The sequence below is a fragment of the Balaenoptera ricei genome, chromosome 7, assembly GCF_028023285.1.
Source record: "Balaenoptera ricei isolate mBalRic1 chromosome 7, mBalRic1.hap2, whole genome shotgun sequence".
Lineage (NCBI taxonomy): Eukaryota > Metazoa > Chordata > Mammalia > Artiodactyla > Balaenopteridae > Balaenoptera > Balaenoptera ricei.
Window position 1 is genome coordinate 72,312,229 of NC_082645.1, and position 26,867 is coordinate 72,339,095.

Below are 26,867 nucleotides of genomic sequence, written 5' to 3' on the forward strand. Positions count from 1 at the left end.
GTGTATATTGTGCTTTACAATACCAGTCCATGCTTCTTTCAACATCATCCACAGTGCAGGAGAGGGGCCAGGGGACACTGGGCATGTCAGCCTAGCGAGGGCTAATTTTGTCTGCATACAAACTTTAAAAATGTTTTTCTTGGCATTGAAAGCCTTCGTTCCTAAGCCCCTTCTCCCCCTTCACACACACAACGGCTACCCTTTCCTCATCTTCCAGGATCCTCCAGTTAACAAACTTTTTTTAAGTGTATAATCAGTGACAGTACATATGACTCTTTTCCTTATGACACATTCAATAACCAGTCCTTCTATTCTACTAATGTTTTCTAGAACACAGCCCTTACTTCTTCCTGCAGTTTATGTCAAGTTGAAAGTTCTAGCCTAAAAATGATTCTTACTGTGAAATTATTTGCAACCTTAACTTCAATTATGCCATGTTTCTTTTAATATCTTAGAGGAAGATACAGAGATAAAGCAAGAGGGCAAACACATGCCAAAATATTAACAATGATTTCATTAAAGTGAAGGCTTTATAAGAGTTTATTGTCATCTTCTTGTAATGTTTCTATAGTTCTGAACATTTTTCAGATTGTGAGGTATAATCAGAAAAATTCAGAAAACTAAAATACAATGAGGATTAAAACAAAGAGAGGGAAGACCTATAGCACAAAAGAGACTAAGAATCATATGAGATGATGGTAACATATGGGCCTTATTTGAACAAACTATTTTAAAATATTAGACAATTAGAGTTATTTGAACACACTGACTGGATATTTGATGATAGTAAGGAATGATTGTGGGACTTTGTTTGTTTAGGTCTGATGCTGATTTCATGATGATGTTTTTAAAAAGTTCTTCTGTTTTAGAGATACATACTGAAAGATGTACAGATGACATTGTATGAACTTAGGAAAGTCTTTAAAAATTATCTGAGGCAGGGGAAAGGATATGAGGTAGGAGAGGATAAAATGAAAGAAAGTTGACCCTAAGGTGATAATTGTTGAAGCTGAGTGATGGGTATGAGGGAGTTATTATACTGTACTCTCTACTTTGTTTTCTGCTTAAAAATTTAAACATAATGAAGTGCTATGGATCAGATTATTTGGGTTCAAATATGAGCTGCACATTTATTCGTTATATATCCTTGAGCTAGATATTGAACTTTCCTGTGTTTTAGTACTCTCACCTGTAAAATGAGGAAATGTCTATAATACACATCTCTATTATTTTAATCATGATTGAATGAGTTAATACATACAAACTCTTAATCGGTGACTGACCCTAAACAAGCACTGAATAAATGTCAGCTATTATTTTTAGATTTGTTTTTCTCTTTCAAATCTATGCTAAGTCTAATGCTTTTGAAGAATGCAGTTTACCTAAGAATCTCAGTTTGCTTTACTCAAAATTTTCCCACTTTTGTGGAATGAAAAATTAAGAAACAATTATTGCTTCTCTGGAGGAATATCAATCTTAGGAAGACAAAATAAACCCAGAAAAACCAAAAAAGACCCCTTACACCAAAATAAGAAATAACCAAAAATTTAGAAAGAAGAAGTAGATTAACTGTAATTATAATTAATGGGGAGAATCAACTAGTTTGCAAAGAAATTACTATTCTAAAATATTGTTTTGAAAGCTAATTCTGCTTTGAACCAAAGACTGTTGCCATTATAATAAACTCACACTGATTAGAATTTTATCTCTGCTCTGTACGCTTCAGCCATGAAATCATAGTACTTAATTATTGTTTCATTTAAATTGGATAGTCCACAAAGTATTATTTTGAAGATTTTGTAAAAATTCAGTAAGCAGTTTAGATCTATGAGACTCATTTTCATCTTTTTAAACTAACTTTTTTTTAAAACAGATTGGATGCAATCAAAAAGAATAATGTGGAATATTTCACAAATCTGCTGAGAAATGGTAAATTTTTCAAATTGACTACTCATATATGAACAATTTGAATGATTTTGCAATTTATCACCTCTTGCTGTGCAGTTGATAAAACTAATCAAAGATAATGACGAATCACTGTCTTTAAAGTGAGAAAGAGGGCTATGTATATACAGACTATGGCAAATGCATTATGCATTACTACAAAGTATACTACAAGTCATACATATGAATGATGGTGTACATTATGATATGATGTGTACACAAATATATAGCGCAATAAAGTAAGGAAAGTATTAATCATTTATTAAATTACAATTAGTAAACCACTTTCAAATTTTGTAGAAGCAATTTAGACATTCAAACTATGAGTTCTTTCTAGCCTGTATATTTAGTGAGAGGACGATTGTCATTGACATAGAGAAGACTGTGCCGTTTCATCTCCAAATCCTTGTGCCTGAACAAGTGAGTGTCTTATGGTAGCACATAAGAGGCCTGAATATGTAGTTATTTTGAATTTTAAAGAAGTTGAGCATGAGACAATATGTAAATTAGAAACGTAATATATTCTAAGGTAAGGATCGAAGTTTAGGTCTTCTTTATATCAGCATTTCAGTGAAAGACTTGGGCAATGTTTCAACATGTAATGTTTATTCATGTCTGGTAACATCAACATTTAAGGAAGCATGAAATAGCAAGTAAATTTAGATTTAAGAAAACCTAAGACCTACAAACATTTTGCTATTTTATGCTTTGTAAATGAAAGCTAATGGTAACTCACTGCATTTTTCATATTTTCAGGAGTTTGATTGTATAGTCATCTTTATTTACTATCAGCATGATGAAAGCCATCTGTTATACAGTTTAAGTCTTTTCAGTTTAGGTAAATAACTTGCAGAAAAGAATCTCATTTTCCAAAGACTAGAGGATTTTTAAAAGTTCAACCTAAATTGATGTGGGTCAAGATGAAAACATTAGTCAAATGAAAGCTACTTGGGATGAATAAGTTGCAAACAAGCAAACAAAAAAAACAATCTTGAATATTTGCACACCAATATGGACCTCTTCATAAAAGACATATTTTAGATGTTTTTCAGAATTTTAAAATTTTATGTTAGCTAAGTCATTGCCAGAAATCAACAGTTGAATCAACAGCTATATGAGTTTCATATTTTTTTTCTATGCTAACATAGCATAGGAACTTGTTTAAGCAAGGGCTTCTATTTCTTTCTGTGATTTGTTTTTCCTCTCCATATTTCTACTATTCTTTCATCATTTATTTTGACTTCTTCTGTTAATCTTTAATGTTCTTTAACTGATAATTTCTCCTAATTTGGTTTGCTGCTATTTGCTTTGTTTTTCTCTTTCTCAGTTATATTATTTTTAATTCTAATTACTATACTAAAGTTGTCAACTGTCAGAAGAAAGGAAACTCAGAGGAAAACTAATTGCTTCCTTCCTTGAAATTTTATTTTGCAGGATTATGCTGAGAAGGAGAACAGCATAGCAAAAGCTCTGGAAGATCTGAAGGCCAATTTTTACTGTGAACTCTGTGACAAGCAGTACTATAAGCATCAGGAGTTTGACAATCACATTAATTCATATGACCATGCCCACAAGCAGGTAAGAAAGAGGTGTCAAAAAACCTCTAATATTTCTGAACTTTTGTAATAATTTGAATTGTGTAGACTGTATGAATATAATATATTTTCTTTGCTGTGCAGTTTTTAAAGATGTCAATCTGGGGTCATAATTTGATGACTTACAATGAAAGACATTTTTTAAAAAGCACCAAAAGTAAAGTCAGAAATAAATAACCAATATAAAGAAATACCATTCAGTTGCCTTTTAGTAACTGACAGTAATTTGAAAATTGCATTCTTCAGGTGGTGATCCTCTATATTTCAAATTGATTAATTTCAAAATATGTTAATCAACTAAAGATATTTACCAAATATAAATGAATTTATTCATAGTTCTTTATGGAAGGCATTTCCCATTTAAACTACCATAAACGTATGAGAAACAAGTTTTGGTATGGTAAAACCAATCTAGGGTTACTGGTTAAATAAATAATATGTATATGATTTAGTTTATTTTAATACTATTTCATTTCCCTATTGATTGAAAATCCAAGATTGATTTTTTTCAACACTGTATGTAAAGATTAGTTTAAAATAGTGACATCAGAAGTGACATTAATAATATAGATTCTGTTTTTCTCATATGCTTTACTTATATCAATGCAACTGCATACATTGTTTGGCTTACTTGACATGATTCAGTACGCTTAGTTATTGTCAACTTATAAATACTTTCCTTTTTAGCCATCACTCACAAATATCATCCAAATGTCATTTTGGTATTAATAAAAGGTACATTTTTTACCCATGAACTTACACTAAGTTTCCATTAACATTTACCATAAGTATGAAAGAGTAGGGGGAAATGATTACATTAATTACTTATGGACCAATGACATGTATTTTCTTTTGTTGTCAGTTTTTCCATTCTCTCATACAAACAAAACTGTGCTTGGGGAGGCTGTTGCAGGGAGAACATTACCCTCTGCTTACATATGTCATTGATTAATGCTGACTAAATTTAATGATCTGCCCTTGCCTTTCTTTTCCTGGTAGTAGATCCACAGGCACACCAGTTAATGAAAAGGTTTTGATGGAAATATCATTCCTTTTCTTACATAAAAACACATTCATATAAGTATATCATTGCTTGATTTGAACATTAAATCCGTCAGGAAATAGTATTGATTTCATTCTATGGTAACTTGCATGTGTTTTATAAAAAGATTCTGGAATGCTCTTCCTGATGTGGTAACTCTAAGAAAGTTGTTCCTCTGATTTTTCCTAATATCTTCCTGTATTCCTTACAAGAGTGCAAAGATGGAGTGTTATTTTATCAGCAAGGTATTAAAATGCATTTATAATTTCTTTTTGGCTTCACTCATGAATAAACATTTCCTATTAGCAACTAAAAACAAACATATGTATGTTTCATGGTGTAAACTAGGTATTTGGAAATGTGTGTGTATATGTATACGTGTATTTTAAGAATATCTTACCAGCTACATCTTAATGTCCTTTGCCAAAGAGTGCTTTGTTCAACCATAGGTTGTCTGGAGGATCAGATTCACTTAGATTATCAGAGGACCTTTCCATTTCCATATTCTAAATGAAGTTAAGATACTATATACTGTACACAGATAAGCTAAGGGAATTCAGGGTAAATTTGGTTTGTTCTTTTGAAGGAAGGTCTGGTCACTTGATACTACTCAGGGGCATCAGGCTCTGGAGACAGACTATCTAAATGGCCATGAATTCTGGTAAATAGCAGAGTCTTAACTGATTAATTTAACATGAGACTATGTTACAGTAGCTGAAAGTACTTAAAATCTATATGATCATTGTATTCCCTCTCCATAGGATTGTGGCATATGTTTGAGACTGTCTTCCTAAAGAATGCACTCCCTTTTCTGAACAGACACTTTATCCCAATGACAGTTAGCTCTGTTTTTACCACAGGATTCCCAAACCTTGGCCACTTCGAATTAAGTAGAGGGGAACAAAATTTGGAGGTGGGCAATTCAGATATTTTTCTCCTGAGAATTGGAACCAAGGTAAACAAACAAAATACAAACCAAAAAACACCTATCGCACAAGACCTTCAAGATGGCGGAGGAGTAAGACGTGGAGATCACCTTCCCCCCAACAAATACATCAGAAATACATCAGAACACCTACTGAACACTGGCAGAAGACCTCAGACTTCCCAAAATGCAAGAAACTCCCCACGTACCTTGGGTAGGGCAAAAGAAAAGAAAAAACAGAAACAAAAGAATAGGGACGGGACCTACACATCTAGGAGGGAGCTGTGAAGGGGTAAAGTTTCCACACACTAGGAAGCCCCTTCACTAGCAGAGACGGGGGGTGGTGGGGGGGAATCTTTGGAGCCGCGGAGGAGATCGCCGCAACAGGGGTGCAGACAGCAAAGCGGAGAGATTCCCGCACAGAGGATTGGTGCCGCCCACCACTCACCAACCTGAGAGGCTTGTCTGCTCACCCGCCTGGGTGGGTGGGGACTGGGAGCTGAGGCTCAGGCTTCGGAGGTCAGATCCCAGAGAGAGGACTGGGGTTGGCTGCGTGAACACAGTCTGAAGGGGGCTGGTGCACCACAGCTAGCCGGGAAGGAGTCCAGGAAAAAGTCTGGAACTGCCTAAGAGGCAAGAAGCCATTGTTTCAGAGTGCGTGAGGGGAGGGGATTCAGAGCAACGCCTAAACGAGCTCCAGAGATGGGCGCGAGCCATGGCTATCAGTGCGAACACCAGAGACGGGCATGAAACGCTAAGGCTGCTGCTGCAGCCACCAAGAAACCTGTGTGCAAGCACAGGTCACTATCCACACCTCCCCACCCAGGAGCCTGTGCAGCCCACCACTGCCAGGGTCTCGTGATCCAGAGAGGGCTTCCCCGGGAGAACATACAGCATGCCTCAGGCTGGTGCAACGTCACATCAGCCTCTGCCACCACAGGCTCGCCCCGCATTCCATACCCTTCCCTCTGCCCAGCCTGAGTGAGCAGAGCCCCCTAATCGCTGCTATTTTAACCCTGTCGTGTCTGAGCGAAGAACAGACGCCCTCAGGCGACCTACATGCAGAGGCAGGGCCAAATCCAAAGCTCAACCCCGGGAGCTGTGCCAACAAAGAAGAGAAAGGGAAATTTCTCCAAGCAGCCTCAGGAGAAGCAGATTAAATCTCCACAGTCACCTTGATGTACCCTGCATCCGTGGAATACCCGAATAGACAACGAATCATTCCAAAATTGAGGTGGTGGACTTTGGGAGCAACTGTAGATTTGGGGTTTGCTTTATGTACCTAATTTGTTTCTGGTTTTATGTTTATCTCAGTTTAGTATTTAGAGTTTATTATCATTGGTAGATTTGTTTATTGATTTGGTTGCTCTCTTCCTTTTTTTAAAAAAATATATATAGATATACATATTTTTTTCCTTTTTCTCTTTTTGTGAGTGTGTATGTGTATGCTTCTTTGTGTGATTTTGTCTATATAGCTTTGCTTTTACCATTTGTCCTAGGGTTCTAACTGTCCTTTTTTTCTCTTTTTTTTAAGTATTGTTTTTAATGCTTGTTATCATTGGTGGGTTTGTTTTTTGGTTTGGTAGATTTCTTCTTTCTTTTTTTATTCTCTTTTTTCAATTACTTTTTATTTTTAATAATTATTTTTTATTTTAATAACTTTATCTTTTTCTTTCTTTCCTTCTTTCTTTCTTCCTTCTTTTCTTTCTTTCTTTTTTTCTTCCTTCCTTCCTTCCTTTCATTCTTTCTTTCTTTTTTTCTCCCTTTTCTTCTGAGCTGTGTGGCTGACAGGGTCTTGGTGCTCCAGCCGGGTGTCAGGCCTGTGCCTCTGAGGTGGGAGAGCCGAGTTCAGGACATTGGTCTACCAGAGACCTCCCAGCCCCATGTAATATCAAACAGTGAAAGCTCTCCCAGAGATCTCCATCTCAATGCTAAGACCCAGCTCCACTCAATGAACAGCAAGCTACAGTGCTGGGCACCCTATGCCAAACAACTATGAAGACAGGAGCACAACCCCCCATTAGCAGAGAGGCTGCCTAAAATCATACTAAGGTCACAGACACTCCAAAACACACCACCAGATGCGGTCCTGCCCACCAGAAGGACAAGATCCAGGTTCATCCACCAGAACACAGGCACCAGTTCCCTGCACCAGGAGGGCTACACAACCCACTGAACCAACCTTACCCACTGGGGGCAGACACCAAAAACAACGGGAACTACGAACCGGCAGCCTGCGAAAGGGAGACCCCAAACACAATAAGTTAAGCAAAATGAGAAGACAGAGAAACACACAGCAGATGGAGCAAGGTAAAAACCCAACAGACAAAACAAATGAAGAGGAAATAGGCAGTCTACCTGAAAAAGAATTCAGAGTAATCATAGTTAAGATGATCCAAAATCTTGGAAATAGAATAGAGAAAATACATGAAATGTTTAACAAGGGCCTAGAAGAACTAAACAACAAACAAACAATCATGAACAAAACAATAAATGAAATTTAAAATTCTCTAGAAGGAATCAATAGCAGAATAACTGAGGCAGAAGAAGGGATAAGTGACCTGAAAGATAAAATAGTGGAAATAACTATCACAGAGCAGAATAAAGAAAAAAGAATGAAAAGAATTGAGGACAGTCTCAGAGACCCCTGGAACATCGTTAAATGCATCAACATTCGAATTATAGGGGTCCCAGAAGAAGAATAGGAAAAGAAAGGGACTGAGAAAATATTTGAAGAGATTATAGTTGAAAACTTCCCTAATATGAGAAAGGAAATAGTCAAGTCCCGGAAGAACAGAGAGCCCCATACAGGATAAATCCAAGGAGAAACACACCAAGACACATATTAATCAAACTATCAAAAATTAAGTACAAAGAAAAAATATTAAAAGCAGTAAGGGAAAAACAACAAATAACATACAAGGGAATCTCCTTAAGGCTAACAGCTGATCTTTCAGCAGAAACTCTGCAAGCCAGAAGGGAGTGGCAGAACATATTTAAAGTGATGAAAAGGAAGAGCCTACAACCAAGATTGCTGTACCCGGCAAGGATCTCATTCAGATTTGACAGAGAAATTAAAACCATTACAGAGATGCAACAGCTAAGAGAATTCAGCACCACCAAACCAGCTTTACAAAAAGTGCTAAAGGAACTTCTCTAGGCAAGGAACACAAGAGAAGGAAAAGACCTACAATAACAAACCCAAAACGATCAAGAAAATGGTAATAGGAACATACCTATCGATAACTACGTTAAATGTAAATGGATTAAATGCTCCAACCAAAAGACATAGACTGGCTGAATGGATACAAAAACAAGACCCATATATATGCTGTCTGCAAAAGACCCACTTCAGATCTAGGGACACATACAAACTGAAAGTGAGGGGATGGAAAAAGATATTCCATGCAAATGGAAAACAAAAGAAAGCTGAAGGAGCAATTCTCATATCAGACAAAATAGACTTTAAAATAAAGACTATTAAAAGAGACAAAGAAGGACACTACATAATGATCAAGGGATCAATCCAAGAAGAAGCTATAACAATTGCAAATATTTATGCACCCAACATAAGAGCACCTCAATACATAAGGCAAATGCTAACAGCCATAAAAGGGGAAATTGACAGTAACACAACAATAGTAGGGGACTTTAACACCCCACTTTCACCAATGGACAGATCATCCAAAATGAAAATAAATAAGGAAACACATGTTTGAAATGACACATTAAACAAGATGGACTTAATTGATATTTATAGAACATTTCATCCAAAAACAAGAGAATACACTTTCTTCTCAAGTGCTCATGGAACATTCTCCAGGATAAATCATATCCTGAGTCACACATCAAGCCTTGGTAATTTTAAGAAAATTAAAATCGTATCAAGTATCTTTTCTGACCACAATGCTATGAGACTAGATATCAATTACAGGAAAAAATCTGTAAAAAATACAAACACATGAAGGCTAAGCAATACACTATTTAATGACCAAGAGATCACTGAAGGAATCAAAGAGGAAATCAAAACATACGTAGAAACAAATACAATGAAAACATGATGACCCAAACCCTATGGGATGTAGGAAAAGCAGTTCTAGGATGGAAGTTTATAGCAATACAATCCTACCTCAAGAAACAAGAAGCATCTCAAATAAACAACCTAACCTTACACTGAAAGCAATTAGAGAAAGGAGAACAAAAAAACCCCAATTTAGCAGAAGGAAAGAAATCATAAAGATCAGATCAGAAATAAATGAAAAAGAAATGAAGGAAACAATAGCAAAGATCAATAAAACTAAAAGCTGGTTCTTTGGGAAGATAAACAAAATTGATTAACCATTAGCCAGACTCATCAAGAAAAAAAGGGAGAAGACTCAAATCAATAGAATTAGAAATGAAAAAGGAGAAGTAACAAGCGACACTGCAGAAATACAAAGGATCATGAGAGATTACTACAAGCAACCATTTGCCAATAAAATGGACAACCTGAAAGAAATGGACAAATTCTTAGAAAAGCACAACCTTCCGAGACAGAACCAGGAAGAAATAGAAAATATAAAGAGACAAATCACAAGCACTGAAATTGAGACTGTGATTAAAAATCTTCCAACAAACAAAAGCCCAGGAACAGAAGGATTCACAGGTGAATTCTATCAAACATTTAGAGAAGAGCTAACAGCTATCTTTCTCAAACTCTTCCAAAGTACAGCAGAGGGAGGGACACTCCCAAACTCATTCGGTGACACCACCATCACCTTGATACCAAAACCAGATAACGATGTCACAAAGAAAGAAAACTACAGGCCAATAGCACTGATGAACATACATGCAAAAATCCTCAACAAGATACTAGCAAACAGAATCCAACAGCACATTAAAAGAATCACACACCATGATCAAGTGGGGTTTATCCCAGGAATGCAAGGATTCTTCAATATACGCAAATCAATCAATATGATAAACCATATTAACAAATTGAAGGAGAAAAACCATATGATCATCTCAATAGATGCGGAAAAAGCTTTTGACAAAATTCAACACCCATTTATGATAAAAAAACCTCCAGAAAGTAGGCGTAGAGGGAACTTACCTCAACATAATAAAGGCCACATATGACAAACCCACACCCAATATCGTTCTCAATGGTGAAAAACCGAAACCATTTCCACTAAGATCAGGAACAAGACAAGGTTGTCCATTCTCACAACTACTATTCAGCATAGTTTTGGAAGTTTTAGCCCCGGCAACCAGAGAAGAAAAAGAAATAAAAGGAATCCAAATTGGAAAAGAAGAAGTAAAGCTGTCACTGTTTGTAGATGACATGATACTATACATAGAGAATCCTAAAGATGCTACCAGAAGACTACTAGAGCTAATCAATGAATTTGGTAAAGTAGACGGATACAAAATTAATGCACAGAAATCTCTTGCATTCCTAGACACTAATGATGAAAAATCTGAAAGAAAAATTAAGAAACTCTTCCATTTACCATTGCAACAAAAAGAATAAAATATCTAGGAATAAACCTACCTAAGGAGACAAAAGACCTGTATGCAGAAAATTATAAGGCACTGGTGAAAGAAATTAAGGATGATACAAAGAGATGGAGAGATATACCATATTCTTGGATTGGAAGAATCAACATTGTGAAAATGACTATATTACCCAAAGTGATCTACAGATTCAATGCAATCCCTATCAAACTACCAATGGCATTTTTCACAGAACTAGAACAAAAAATTTCACAATTTGGATGGAAACACAAAAGACCCCATATAGCCAAAGGAATCTTGAGAAAGAAATGTGGAGCTGGAGGAATCAGGTTCCCTGACTTCAGACTATACTACAAAGCTACAGTAGTCAAGACAGCATGGTACTAGCACAAAAACAGAAATATAGATCAATGGAACAGGGTAGAAAGCCCGGGGATTAACCCATGCACATATGGTCACCTTATTTTTGATAAAGGAGGCAAGAATATACAATGAAGAAAAGACAGCCACTTCAATAAGTGGTGCTGGGAAAAGTGGACAGCTACATGTAAAAGAATGAAATTAGAACACTCCCTAGCACCATACACAAAAATAAACTTAAAATGTATTAAAGACCTAAATATAAGGCCAGACACTATAATACTCTTAGAGGAAAACATAGGCAGACCACTCTATGACATAAATCACAGCAAGATCCTTTTTGACCCACCTCCTAGAGAAATGGAAATAAAAAGAAAAATAAACAAATGGGACCGAATGAAACTTAAAAGCTTTTACACAGCAAAGGAAAACTTAAACAAGATGAAAAGACAACCCTCAGAATGGGAGCAAATATTTGCAAATGAAGCAACTGACAAAGGATTAATCTCCAAAACATATAAGCAACTCATGCAGCGCAATATCAGAAAAACAAACAACCCAATCCAAAAATGGGCAGAAGACCTAAACAGACAAAGAAGATATACAGATTGCCAACAAACACATGAAAGGATGCTCAACATCACTAATCATCAGAGAAATGCAAATCAAAACTATAATGAGGTATCACCTCAAACTGGTCAGAATAGCCATCATCAAAAAATCTACAAACAGTAAATGCTAGATAGGGTGTGGGGAAAAGGGAACCCTCTTGCACTGTTGGTGGGAATGTAAATTGATACAGCCACTATGGAGAACAGTATGGAGGTTCCTTAAAAAACTAAAAGTAGAACTACCATACAACCCAGCAATCCCACTACTGGGCATATACCCTGAGAAAACCATAATTCAAAAAGAGACATGTACCACAATGTTCATTGCAGCACTATTTACAATAGCCAGGACATGGAAGCAACCTAAATGTCCATCAACAGATGAATGGATAAAGAAGATGTGGCACATATATACAATGGAATATTACTCAGCCATAAAAAGAAATGAAATTGAGTTATTTGTAGTGAGGTGGATGGACCTAGAGTCTGTCATACAGAGTGAAGTAAGTCAGAAAGTGAAAAACAAATACTGTATGCTAACGCATATATATGGAATCTTAAAAAAAAAAGAAAAATGCTTCTGAAGAACCTAGGGGCACAACAGGAATAAAGATGCAGATGTAGAAAATGGACTTGAGTACACCAGGAGGGGAAAGGGTAAGCTGGGACAAAGTGAGAGAGTGGCATGGACATATATACACTACCAAATGTAAAATTAATAGCTAGTGGGAAGCAGCCACATAGCACAGGGAGATCAGCTCAGTGCTCTGTGACCACCTAGAGGGGTGGGTTAGGGAGGGTGGGAGGGAGATACAAGAGGGAGGAGATATGGGGATATATGTATATGTATAGCTGATTCACTTTGTTTTAAAGCAGAAACTTACACAACATTGTAAAGCAATTTTACTCCAATAAAGATGTTAAAAAAACAAAACAAAAACAAAAGAAACCTGTCTACTCTCTGATTATGTCTGAACCTAACACTTTACATATGTAATCTTCTGCTGTGGCTAAATGCATTGAAAAGTTGAGAAAACTGGTTTGCTTAAATAGAGGAGAAAACAAGCACACAGAAAATGAGATCTATGTGGCCATGTAACAATTGAAGGAAACAGTATGGAAATAGGAATTTCGATTCTGAATGGCTTTCAGAAAAATAAGCAGTATTTCCATTAACTGATATGCAGATCCTTTCCTTGGATTCTGAGAGATATTTCAACTTGGTATTAATAAATGAACTTAAAAGGAAAAATAAAACCAAACCCTAGCTTAATACTTCTTTTTACCTGTGACCTAAAAAGCAAAACAAAAATAAACTCTTAGTAAAATACTAACCTATCTCAGTAGCAAAGCAACGTTTTTGGTCTCCTATAGAAAATGCCTACAGAAGAAATATTTATACTCAAAGTCCATATAACTTAACTTTCAGGTAAGAAAACCTACTTGTGGTTAGGACACTTCTTGCATGGAATTAGAAAAAGACAACATTCTTTACCTCCAGAGATATGATTCTAAGGGCCACCTGATACAGGGCAAAAGGGAGGGGGGGTTACTGGTGGAATGAACCCTAGTCCTGCCACTACTTGCCTTTGGTAAAATGAGCAAAGGCTCATTTAATTCTATTATTCATTCTTAGGAGGAATAAATGAGAGAATGCACATGAACACACTTTGCAAAGTGTAAAAAAATAGTGAAAGTTCAGTGTTTAATTAGTTTTTATTATACTACATAGTAAAATTTTTCTCCTAAAATGTTTGGGACACTGACAGTTTGCCTCTGAGACTTCATTTATGTAGGCTTCCCCAAAGTATCTATTTTTACTTCAAAAAGGCTAATAGAGTCTGAAACGTAGACAGATAATCTTGACCTATGAGCTGTTTTGCCTGCCTCATGTATCTTGGCAAATTCGTGTATGGCAGAGTATGTGTTGCATTTGAATTCTAAGCTTCAAAGAAAAATCTGTTTCTCTCATCTACATGCTCCTTGGATAACTTCAGAATCTCTCTTGCGCTTTTATCACTAAGACTTGCTAACAGAGAGTTAAAAAGAGGAGGAGGTTCAGGTGTATGGAGGTGATCACAGTAGTTCACAATTTAGACTTCATTTTTGCAATATTTTCTTTTTACCTTAAAACTTGAAAGCCTTTGGATTGTAACCTTTTAATGACAAGGATTGTTTCCTTTATGTCTTCATCCCTCACAACATCTAGTGCAGCATTTTTCACAGTTTACACACCAAATCAATGCTTCCCATATAAATAAATGTAAAAAGGCCAGAGTCAAATTCCTTTTGAGGTTTTGTAATAAACGGCAGCTTCGAGGTAGGAAAGAGTTTCAAAAGAATAAAATTATTTCTTTATAGATTTATACTTAGATGAAACTAATTGTAAGGAGAATATTATTTATGAGGATGGAATGACTGTTATAAGTTGGACGAGTATTTTGAACGCTTCCACATTCATGAGTATTTTTCCTTTATAAAGTAGTGTTACTGATTATAATATAGCAACAATTTGAATAGCATATATTATGTGTATTCTTAAAAGTGTTTCGTATCTTTTTAACATCCATGTATTTTGATTTGTATTGTGAGTGTTTTTTTATGTGAGAAAATTATTACAAGCAAATAGCACTTTTAGAACTACCTCAGAGGTTTCACTTTCAGTAGGGTAGCACACAAGATGCTCCAAAGGACCCTTGTACTATAAAACAAATAGATCCTCTACAATACAAAGTTTTAATTGAATTGCTGAGTTTCTAGGAAGGATGATATCTCTAAAGACCATGGGGTGGGGAAGTGCTGAGGAGTGCAAAGCTACTGGCTAAAACCTGGGCATGCAGTAATAATAAACTACAAAATGTGCAACTGAATGAAGAGTAAATCACACTATGAGCTTTGTAGTTTGGAAATAAACCATGGTCAGCAGTTGGTAAACTTTGACTAAGACTTCTGGATTAAAATGAATATTGCCCCTAGTGCTTGACTGAAACCTATACAGATTACTCTTGAAAAAAAAACAACCTTGATTTAGATTTTCCATTGAATGTGATTAACAAAATCAGGGATCATAAACAAAGATCAAAAACTCTAATCAAAATCTCAATATTTTTTAATTGAACTTTACAAACTGATTGCACAATTTATATGTAAGAATGAATACAATTCTAAAAAGGCAACTAAAAGTGGGAAGATTTGTCCTGCTGGATGCCAAGACTATTATATATAGCTCTATTGTCACAGACTTGGACAGATTGATTAATGGAACAGAATCTAGAGCTGTGACATAAAAATCCACTTATGTTTAGAAATTTGTTAAATAACAGAGGCAGAAAGCACCTCAGTGGTAAAAAGATACACTTTCCAGACAATTGTATGTGATGATTAGTTATCTATATTTTTTTTAAAAAGAGATTGACTCCTTCTTCACACAATAAACGAACATTCAAGCAATATCAATGTCAGATGAATTAAAGAGTTTAAAATAAAAATAAAAACTTGTAAAAATTTAGAACAGTATTGTGGAAAATATTTTTATGACCTCAGAGTAATATACAAGTTTATGTTAAATAAGGCATTGAAAGCACAAAGCATTGTAGAAAAGATTGGTAAATTTAACTACATCAAAAATAATATTTTATCACAAGAAATTTTCAGTAAAGAAAGTAAAACCACAAGCCAGAAATTGGGAAAATATATTTGTAATATATATACCAGGAAAGACTTTGTGTTCACATCTTATTAAAAATATGAATTCATGAGAAAAATAAAAACAACCCAGTAGAAAACTGGACCAAAATAAGGTGGAAATTTACAAAAGAAGAAACACTAAAGACCCATAAATATATTACAAATTGGTCAAAAATGAGCAATAATTTTGTACCCGCCAAATTGGAAAAAATAAAATTTGATGATCTCAGGTGATAATGATGTGTATCAATGGAAAATCTTACACATCATTTGTGAAAGTATGAATTGATCTGGCAACTCAGGAAAACGATCTTACAAATTTATATATTAACATACTGAAACAAAACAAAAGCCTCTTAATAATAATAGCTATGAACAACAAAATTTGAAAATAAATTGTGATGTATTCACACAATGCAAAATTATTCTGTAGTTCAAATAAACTAACTCTAGGTAAATATAACGTGAAAGAATCTTAGAAATGTAATATTGATTGAACAAAAAGTTGTGAAAGACTGCACACTTTTTATTTCGTCCAGAAAAAAAACTTAATGCTATTGTTTTTAAGATTATAAACATGTGATCTATCCCTCTTTGGGAAATGGAAAATGGTGAATATGAAACTCAAGATGGTGGTTACTTCAAGGAGTGAAGTAGGGTGATGTGATACCAAAGGATCACATGAGTATATGAAATATGTTCTAATTCTTAAACTAGAGAATGGGGTCAGGGTTATTCAATTTAATATAATGCTTCATACTATTGCACATATAAAATACTATGGACTGAATCATTAAACAAAGAAATATCATAGTCAAATAAATATGTTCTCAAAGTCTCTGAAACTATTCCATCATAGTTATAGAAGCTGTCTTAATTGCAGTGAAGTAGTAATTCAATATTAAATGGAGAATTATAATTGAAGTTATTGTTAGCTTTTCCATGTGCCATTCAAATATTTTACCATTTTTTTAAGAAAGCACATCTCCCCTGTTTATCAGGATCATCTTGTTTGTTAAACTTCAACCATTATGGGAAAATAAAGTTTTCCAGGAAAATGTAAAAAAGGTAGAGATTCATTTCCATTACTCTTTCTCTCTTATTATCATTTGACCAGATGAGCCCTTAATATTAATGTAAGAAGTGCACAATTTTTAATCATATTTATGTTTTTATAGAACTCTTTATTCAAAAGCCCAGAGAAGCACAGTATTTTATTAACATGCATAAAATCTAATTATATGCAGATAAGTGACAGTTTAAATGCAAATCATTATTTTAACCTACATAAACATACAAAATAATAGTTAATTTATTATTTTAAAAATATAGAATTAGTTTTTCGTAACAGAAAATACAGTATTTTAAGGATAACTATACATCCCAATATCCTAGGACAGTCTCACTTTATATCCATCATCCTGGTTTAATTATTAATAGAGTCCTTATTTAAGTAATAAATAACATGGTTGCAATAGATATGTTTATTAAAAAACAGCAACATTTTTTGCTACATTTTAGAAAGATGAAAGTGTAAGGGAAATGGCATAGTAAGCCTGATCCTTCATGTAAGTTATATATTTACCCAATCTTAGAAATGTCAAAGGGAACTTTTTAAAAAGTCTAAAAAAATCACATACTTATATACATTTTTTGCTTGAGGAAACTATGTAAACATACATTTCATTGTGTAGCAAATGCACTTAAGAGTCAAGAGACCAGGCAGGCTCTATCACAAACTTCTTTTAAGGGCAAAGCATTTTATCTTCACCTTCCCAGAGCTCTATTTCCACATCTATATACAGAGAGTTTAGACCAGATGACTTCATTGGCCTATCTGGGTCTAAATTTTAAGGATTCTATATCATCAAGTATAACACAAGTTAAAGCTTATGTGTTCGTCATAAATAGTCATACGTACTTCATTCTCAATTCCACATTTTCTAAGTGATTCTCTCATGTAAAAAGATTATTAGAATATTTTCCAGTGAAGTTGTCATTCTGAATTCTAGTCATTGAGTTTTTTTTTTTTTTAAGTGGGAAACTCACTGTCAGGAAAAAGAAAAGATTTTCCTGTAAACCCTTTTACCTGTACATCTGCCCTGAACCAAAGCCACACCGTGTCTGTCTTCTCACCTGGTAGCCTATGGGCAATTCAGAGTTATTTTCACTGTAAGAGATTTGTCACGCTGATACTATGAAAAGATAGAAAAGGGAATGATTGCCTTATTGTTGCTGCCCCTCAAACATTTTGTTTTTTACTTTAGCAGTTTCAGTGTGGCTGAAATATCTCCCAAAAGGCACCGAAGTGACCTTAACCCAGCAAGTCGAGATTCTGTACTTTATGGCATGCTGTTTTGTTCTGCTCCAGAGGAAGTCACTGTCAGGCCAGGTTGTTGGAATTTGCTGTCCTGCAGGGACTTGTAGTGCTATAGAAATGGAGCAGCTTTATTCTCAAATTTGAACATTTCCTAATCATTTAAGCTTCTGTGCAGTAAAGTGATACTTGAGAAAGAAATCACTTCTTGATATTTGGGTGTAAATTTTCATCTGCAAAATAATATTTAAAGGTTAATTAGAAAATATGAGATACAGGTAAAGCAATTAATGATTCAGTCCATTTTAAACATCCTTCCTGGGATTTTTCCTGGGGTGTGTATTCATCTAACTGTACTGTTTTGTTGTGTGTTTTTTTTTTTTTAACCATTTGGAGGATCAGAACAAGGGGAAAACTTAAAAATTTCCTCCTATAGAGCATCCCCACTGCCCCAAATGACTGCTCCAAGAGAAGCACACACATATGTCTTCATCTTCAATGAACTGTACTGCTTTGACATTTCATATTCAAACCATGATTTGAATAGAATTAAAATGAAGGTTTTGTCCATTCTTGAGTCTGAGCCAGACTGGATAAAATATTCATTTCTAGTATCTGAACTCATGCCATTGTCCTAAGCTTTCCCCAGTGGAGTTGAAGTCTCCTTCCCTCCCATCTTCCAACATCTATTAGGTTGATGGCTGTCTATTGAGTCAATTAATGTTCAGGGGAAGTGAAAAATACTACAACTTTAAGCAAAGGGTTTTATTCCATGTTATCTACATATAATTATGCCAAAAAAGAATTTAAAAAGTAAGATACAGTAGAGAAATGCACCTAATATGAGAGAAAGCTTTCGTATTTATATATATTTTAGAATAGGAAGACCTTCAAGATGGCGGAGGAGTAAGACGTGGAGATCACCTTCTTACCCACAAATACATCAAAAACACATCTACATGTGGAACAACTCCTACAGAACACCTACTGAACGCTGACAGAAGACCTCAGACTTCCCAAAAGGCAAGAAACTACCCACGTACCTGGCCGTGTGGCTGACAGGGTCCTGGTGCTCCAGCCAGGTGTCAGGCCTGAGCCGCTGAGGTGGGAGAAACGAGTTCAGGACATTGGACCACCAGAGACCTCCCGGCCACAAGTAATATCAATTGGCGAGAGCTCTTCCAGAGATCTCCATCTAAATGCTAAGACCCAGCTCTACTCAATGACCAGCAAGCTCCAGTGCTGGACACCCCATGCCAAACAACTAGAAACACAGGAACACAACCTCACCGATTAGCAGAGACACTGCCTAAAATCATAATTAGTTCATAGACACCCCAATACACACCACTGGACGTGGTCAGGCCCACCAGAAAGATAACATCCAGCCTCATGCACCAGAACACAGGCACCAGTCCCCTGCACCAGGAGGGCTACACAACCCACTGAACCAACCTTACCCACTGGGGGCAGACACCAAAAACAACAGGAACTACGAACCGGCAGCCTGTGAAAAGGAGACCCCAAACACAGTGAGTTAAGCAAAATGAGAAGACAGAGAAACACACAGCAGTTGAAGGAGCAAGGTAAAAACCCACCAGACCTAACAAATGAAGAGGAAATAAGCAGTCTACCTGAAAAAGAATTCAGAATAATGATAGTAAAGATGATCCAAAATCTTGGAAATAGAATGGGGAAAATACAAGAAATGTTTAACAAGGACCCAGAAGAACTAAAGAGCAAACAAACAATCATGAACAACACAACAAATGAAATTAAAAACTCTCTAGAAGGGATCAATAGCAGAATAACTGAGGCAGAAGAAGGGATAAGTGACCTGAAAGATAAAATAGTGGAACTAACTACTGCAGAGCGGAATAAAGAAAAAAAAAGAATTGAGGACAGTCTCAGAGACCTCAGCAACTGAAAAAGGATTAATCTCCAAAATATACAAGCAGCTCATGCAGTGCAATATTAAAAAAACAAGCAACCCAATCCAAAAATGGGCAGAAGACCTAAATAGACAAAGAAGATATACAGATTGCCAACAAACACATGAAAGGATGTTCAACATCATTAATCATTAGAGAAATGCAAATCAAAACTACAATGTGGTATCACCTCAAACCAGTCAGAATGGCCATCACCAAAAAATCTACAAACAATAAATGCTGGAGGGGGTGTGGAGTAAAGGGAACCCTCTTGCACTGTTGGTGGGAATGTAAATTGATACAGCCACTGGGGAGAACAGTATTTAGGTTCCATAAAAAACTAAAAATAGAACTACCATACGACCCAGCAATCCCACTCCTGGGCATATTCCCTGAGAAAACCATAATTCAAAAAAAGTCATGTACCACAATGTTCATTGCAGCTCTATTTACAATAGCCAGGACTTGGAAGCAATGTAAGTGTCCACTGACAGATGAATGGTTAAAGAAGCTGTGGCACATAAATACAACGGAATATTACTCAGCCATAAAAAGAAACGAAACTGAGTTATTTGTAGTGAGGTGGATGGACCTAGAGTCTGTCATACAGAGTGAAGTAACTCAGAGCAAGAAAAACGAATACCATATGCTAACACATATTTATGGAATCTAAAAACAAAAAAAAAGGTTGTGAAGAAGGTCGGGGCAGGACAGGAATAAAGATGCAGACGAAGAGAATGGACTTGAGGACACTGGGAGGGGAAAGGGTAACCTGGGACGAAGTGAGAGAGTGGCATTGACATATATACACTACCCAATGTAAAATAGATAGCTAGTGGGAAGCAGCCGCATAGCACAGGGAGATCAGCTCCGTGCTTTGTGACCATCTAGAGGGGTGGGATAGGGAGGGTGGGAGGGAGATGCAAGAGGGAGGGGATATGAGGATATATGTATATATATACATATAGTTGATTCACTTTTTTATACAGCAGAAACTAACACAACATTGTAAAGCACTTATACTCCAATAAAGATGTTAAAAAAAGAAAAAGAATAAAATGGACTATTACATTTAGAAGTCACCAGCTAGTACCTTAAACATAAGTCAATTTCAATAATCTGGATAATTTGTATAAGAACAAATTATTTCTATAGTTGCACAAATAGACAATAATGTCTTGTGGATAACTCAAAATAGCGAATAAGATGAGAGAGGCAAAAAATGAATATATATATACATATATATTTGTATATAAATGGTTATTATATATTTATTTCAATTCCTCTGCATTCTTCTCTTATCCAGGAATATAAATATTTGCTGTCTTGTTTATTTGAGGTTGGTATCCCTATAAGTAATTAAATCTCTATGAGCAGCTTTGACAAAGAAGAATTCTGGCAATCTTTAATTCACTGAATTTTTGTAAGATTGGTTTCTTTATTTTGCTCACACCTTCTGAGAGCAGAACGTGGTGATGTTTGCAACCTCATCTCTAAGAAATATTTCCTTTTTTGAAATAAATGGCTCTTCCTTTTAATGCATATTTGGATCATCTCTGCTTTTTCAAGTTGCCAAAATTATGACGCCTTTTTTTTTTTAAATATGGACTTTGGCAAAGTCATAACATTGGCTAACACAAGTTATTGTGTAACCTGGTATCATCAGTTCTTCATATGCTGAAATTCTATTGCGTCACTGTGATCATTATGCTGTGGACAGACAACTTCTGAGATGTCATGCACGATTATCACAATATTGTTATGTAAACCTTACAGTGACACTAATAGAAATGTTTATTCTAAGAAAGACAAGAAACAGGCTTAAAATAATATAGGTTTTCCATGATTGTATCTCAGAATGCTAGCAACTTTCAAATGACTATGACTTGCACATAGTAGTCACTCTTTTCATATTCCATAAAACAGGGTTCTAGGCATTTTCTCGCCATTTTATCCTAAGCACTTAAGTAGAACTTTTCCTTCTAAAACACACAAAGCTAATGATTGGGTATTTTAACACTTTCTATTTTCCAATATTCCTCCTTCTAATTTCAATATTATCTAATCTACTTGAAAATAGCACTTTTCCCTAATGATGATATTCTATTCCTAGTGGGAGAGAATGATTTTTTTTAACACCTCCTTGTTCTGTGCTATGTGTGTCACTATGGCTTTGCCTTGGTTTCTCTGAGTGTAATCAGTAGTATTCAAAATCTTTTTCCTAGGATGTAAAAGATTGTCTAAGGACAATTTTAAAATAGTTGATGCTATGTAAAGATAGTTCTGCATAGAATGTACCTTGGAATATATCCAGATACCATTATTTAACATTACATTATGATAATTAGTACATAAAAGTAATGCTGAAATTTGCTCTAAGTAAAGCAGAATTTCAAATAAAACTATTCATGGCTTTCCCCCCAACCTCCCCCCTATATCCTACCTCTCATCTCCATCTCCTGCCCAATTGTTGAATAGCAAATACATAATTTCTTATGCAGAACCCATTTTTAAGATACTGTCTGCTATGCTCCTAGCCCCACTACAACAACCTGCTCTTTCAAGTCTTTTGTTCAACTTTTCTGTTTGTTGATTCTCTGCTTTTCTGTTGGTTGATGTGTATTCTGAGCATAAGCTCAGAATTACCTAGATCCAAAATGAGGTACACAAATTTTCAAGAGGTTAACTTTAACCTGTGCTGTGTTGCTTTAAAGATTAACAGCACTGTGTCAGAATCATGGGGTCCAGAGCTTCTTACAGGTTCTAATAGCTGCCTTACAAAAAGAGATCAATACCATATATACACATTTTGAGATATGGAAAAAATTCCCACATTTGTTTACCCTAGTAACAAAATGATTTTTTCCTAACTTTCTTCATGTGTAATGCATATTTTTAGATAGATACAATTTTGTATTCTACAGCATTTGTATCTTTATATTAAATAAAGATATTTAATATATTAATTAAAGTATTAAAGATATGTATTCTGATATGCATATATATTTTTATGTTTAAGTACAGATATATATCAATGTATACTAAAGGTGCACACACACAAATACATATATCTGTATGTATGTTTTGTTTTTTTGTTTTTTTTGTTTTGTTGTTTTGGTTTTTTTGTTTGTTTTTTTGTTTTGATGGGCAAACCATTGTCACTATTATTTAATATTGCTTCATATTCAGTTTCATGCCTAACTAAGTACGTTGTACCCAATATGCAGTATAATGTATATAAAATACATTTAATTCAAAAATCTGTCAGAATAAATATATTAATCCAAAAATTATTTTCTTCATACAGATTTTACTCTTTAGGAAACTTTGATGTGATATGGTACAATACCCCCTCAACTTTACTCCTGTTTACCTCAGTGTATTTGTAGCAATTTGGAAGATTCTGCCTATGTACTCAGAGACAACTTGCTTATCTTTGTAGGATAAACAGGGATATTAATGGGGAAACATTTGACACCTCTTATTGATATTCCCTAAGGCAACCAAAGGTAATGTTCAAACCATCAGCATGATGTTTTCCAACCAGGGAAGCATGATTCATGTCACAAAATCTGTTAACAAAATCCTCTACACAATATGAAAAACTGCTTTTCTCAGCAGATCAGTGTGTTTTTTTAATATAAAAATATGTCACTGTTGTCTTACATCAACAAAGATGTGTGCTAAAAGCTTAAGTGACATGTCTGATAAAAGAAGATATGCCAGATATTATCCCCAATTTTATTTTCACCCCAAATATTTCTGTGTGCCACAGAGGCTCTTCTGCCCTTAAATCTGTAAGAAACGTTATTATCAGTGTTGCAATGCAAGTGTGATTCACATAAGGGGAAAGATAAAGAAAAAAATATGGCATTTTGTCAAAAAGTGTCAGGACAAAATATTTTAAAGAAAATACCACACTGTATTTATTTAGCTTATCGTTGGTCACAATGTTTTTAGAGAGTTAAGACAAAGAAATATAGCAAACAAAATTACAAAAATTTTATTTTGGAAGTGTCATACATAAATTAACATATGCATGTATATGTGTATATAGATATGGATATCTGTTACCTTCTTTCCCTCAAAAAGTAAAATCATGACCATCATAAAACATAACATGATATGTTTAAACATTTTATTCAGCTAATTAATTAAGAAAGCAATAAGAAACTGAGATTGGTTCAAAGGATCATTTAAAGAACAACTATATAGTTTTTCTATATAGTTGAATGCTATATAGTTAGTCAGGAATGCTGATATTAATATTTTAATACATCTAAACTGGTTTATACCCTGTAGGACAATAAAATATAATATTTTGGGTTATATTTTTTAAAGGACAAACATCAATTGTATCTCTATGGATAAAATATATTTTCATTTCAGTGGACAATAATAATTGACATTACTCTCCATTTTCTACAGCTTAATTTCCTGAGCTCTAAAATAGCCTTATCAATGGAAACAAAAACATAGATGACCACCCTTGTAGATACATCAGATTATTCCTGGAAGGTTTCCTAGATAATGACCAACACTTAGCTGAAAATACTGTACACTCTTTTGACTATTTCCCAGTTTTGAAAATTATAACTGAGTGCAAGAGTGACATTAACACCCACATTATAGGCTTTTCAAGTAATTGAAGAAAAAATTTACTGTGAGTTTTTAAAATGCTCCTCACTTATGGTATGTGCAATGTCTCTCAGATCAGTAACATATCACAAAGCTCCAGTGTAGTGAAAGCTGTGCTGTAATTCAGGAAACTTCTTTTTGAAATTGAGCTTTTATAATAATTTTACACTGTGACAACTGTTAAGGGAATTGTCTTTTCTTTTTCTTTCATGTAAGAACAATAATATTAAGACTGTCATTGGGGAAGAAGAGAGAAGGAAATATAATTTATATAGGATTTTATTTAATTTATTGCTCTAAATACAATGCATGTATCTAATAAATTTATTGTAATTATATTGATTATATGCATTTCCTGAAATTATAAAAGTAACTGGCAGAGGGAAAAAAGGAACTATGCAATGATTTAATCATAAATGGTTCAGATTGTAAGTATACATACACATGAGGAACTAATCTAGGTGAATATCAATAGTGAAAAAAAAAGATTTTCCTTTCACAGAACTTAATTTTGGTGAATCAGTAAGCAGACTCAAAACTCAATAATTAAGTTTAGATATTTACATCTTGGAAGAAAAATAAAAAGAAGTTAAATGAGAAGCAGCTGTTATTTTAGATAAGAAAGTGAGTAAAGGCCTCTCTGAGGAGGTGGCAGTTAAGCAGAAATTTAAATTGAGTGAACAGGTAATAGAGATATCTGTGGGAATACTAACCAAAATACACTGGGGCAGGATTGTGTTTGGATTCTTTCAAGAAAAAAGGAAGCTATGTGACTGGCAAAAGTGTAAGCTAAGGAAATCTATAGGAGATGAATTTGGAAAAGATGCTTAGGGCCAGATTAGGTAAATTTTGGTAGGCCATTTGCAGCTACATGGATGGACCTAGAGATTGCCATACTGAGTGAAGTCAGACAGAGAAAGACAAATATCATATGATATCACTTCTATGTGGAATCTAAAAAAAAATGATACAAATGAACTTATTTACAAAACAGAAATGGAGTCACAGATGTAGAAAACAAATATATGGTTACCAAGGGGGAAAGGGGGAGGATAAATTGGGAGATTGGGATTGACATATACACACTACTATATATGTAAAATAAATAACAAATAAGAACCTACTGTATAGCACGGGGAACTCTACTCAATACTCCACAAATGACCTATATGGGAAAAGAGTTTTAAAAAGAGTGTATATATATATATATATATATATATATATATATATATATATATATATATATATATATGTATGTATAACTGATCACTTTGCTGTGCAGCAGAAACTAACGCAACATTGTGAATCAACTATACCCCAATAAAAAGTCAATTTAAAAAAAAGAAAAAAATTTTGGTAGGCCATAGTGCAGATTATGGGATTTATTCTAAATGCTGTAGAATGATGAAAAGTTTTCCATCTGGAAAGTCAGATCATGTGATTTGCTTTTTTGAAAAAAAAAAATGGTAGAAAGGAAACCAGTGGGAGGCTAATGCTGCAATTCAGGGTACAGATAACAGTTGCTTGAGTTAGGGAATAATGGTACTCACGGTGAGAAGTGGTCAGAATCTGAATATTTGAATGGCATGGAAGTGCCAGGAGATATGTTGATGGATTAGATTTTGGGTGTAAAAGAAAGAAAGAGTTCAAGAAAGGCTTAAGATTCTTGGAGAGCATTGAAGTGAATGGTGCTAAAGAAACCTGACCAAAAAAAATGTGTGTAGGGATAGAGTCAGGCATTCCATTGTGGACAGGTTAGGTTTGAGATACCTACTAAGCATCTAAATTGGGATGATGATTATGTAGTTAGACATAGTAACCTGGAGTTTAAAACCATAAAACTGATGGTGATGTAGGGAGATGTGGTGAGAGGAACGAGCCCTTAGTACAGATTTAGAAGTTGAGAAAATGAAGAGGACCTCGCTCTGGGACTTGAACAAATGTGGCAGTGAGGCCAAAGGAAAATAAGACAGTCAAGGAGTAGGGATGAACAATTGAATCAAAGAGAGATGATTACTTGATTTTGGATTTGGAAATGTGGAAAACTTGACAAGAGAGGTTTTGTGGAATGGTTGAAGACAAATACCTGACTACAGTAGGTTTAAGTAGGAATATATAAAAGAAAGTAAGTTCAGTTTCTGCTGTTCAGAAGCAAATGCTTCTTAGAACTGAATGGCATGGAGAATATATTAGCAGTAAAGAGAGAGAATGAAAACACAAAGAGATTTTAGAAGTTTCAGCGCAGTTTTAGACTTCACTAGCCTTGGATAGAGTAAAATAAGCCATATTTTGAGTTCTCGTATGTCTATCTGACACATAAT

General features: G+C 34.8%; 1 protein-coding gene across 1 annotated transcript in view; it reads left to right on the forward strand.

The window, feature by feature from the left end:
* Positions 1-26,867, forward strand: part of ZNF804A (zinc finger protein 804A) — a 307,201-nt gene that overhangs the window by 238,108 nt on the left and 42,226 nt on the right. Inside the window, exon 2 of the mRNA XM_059927291.1 lies at positions 3,379-3,522. Within this exon, the coding sequence (XP_059783274.1) occupies positions 3,379-3,522 (144 nt within the window). The remainder of the gene's footprint in view (positions 1-3,378; positions 3,523-26,867) is intronic.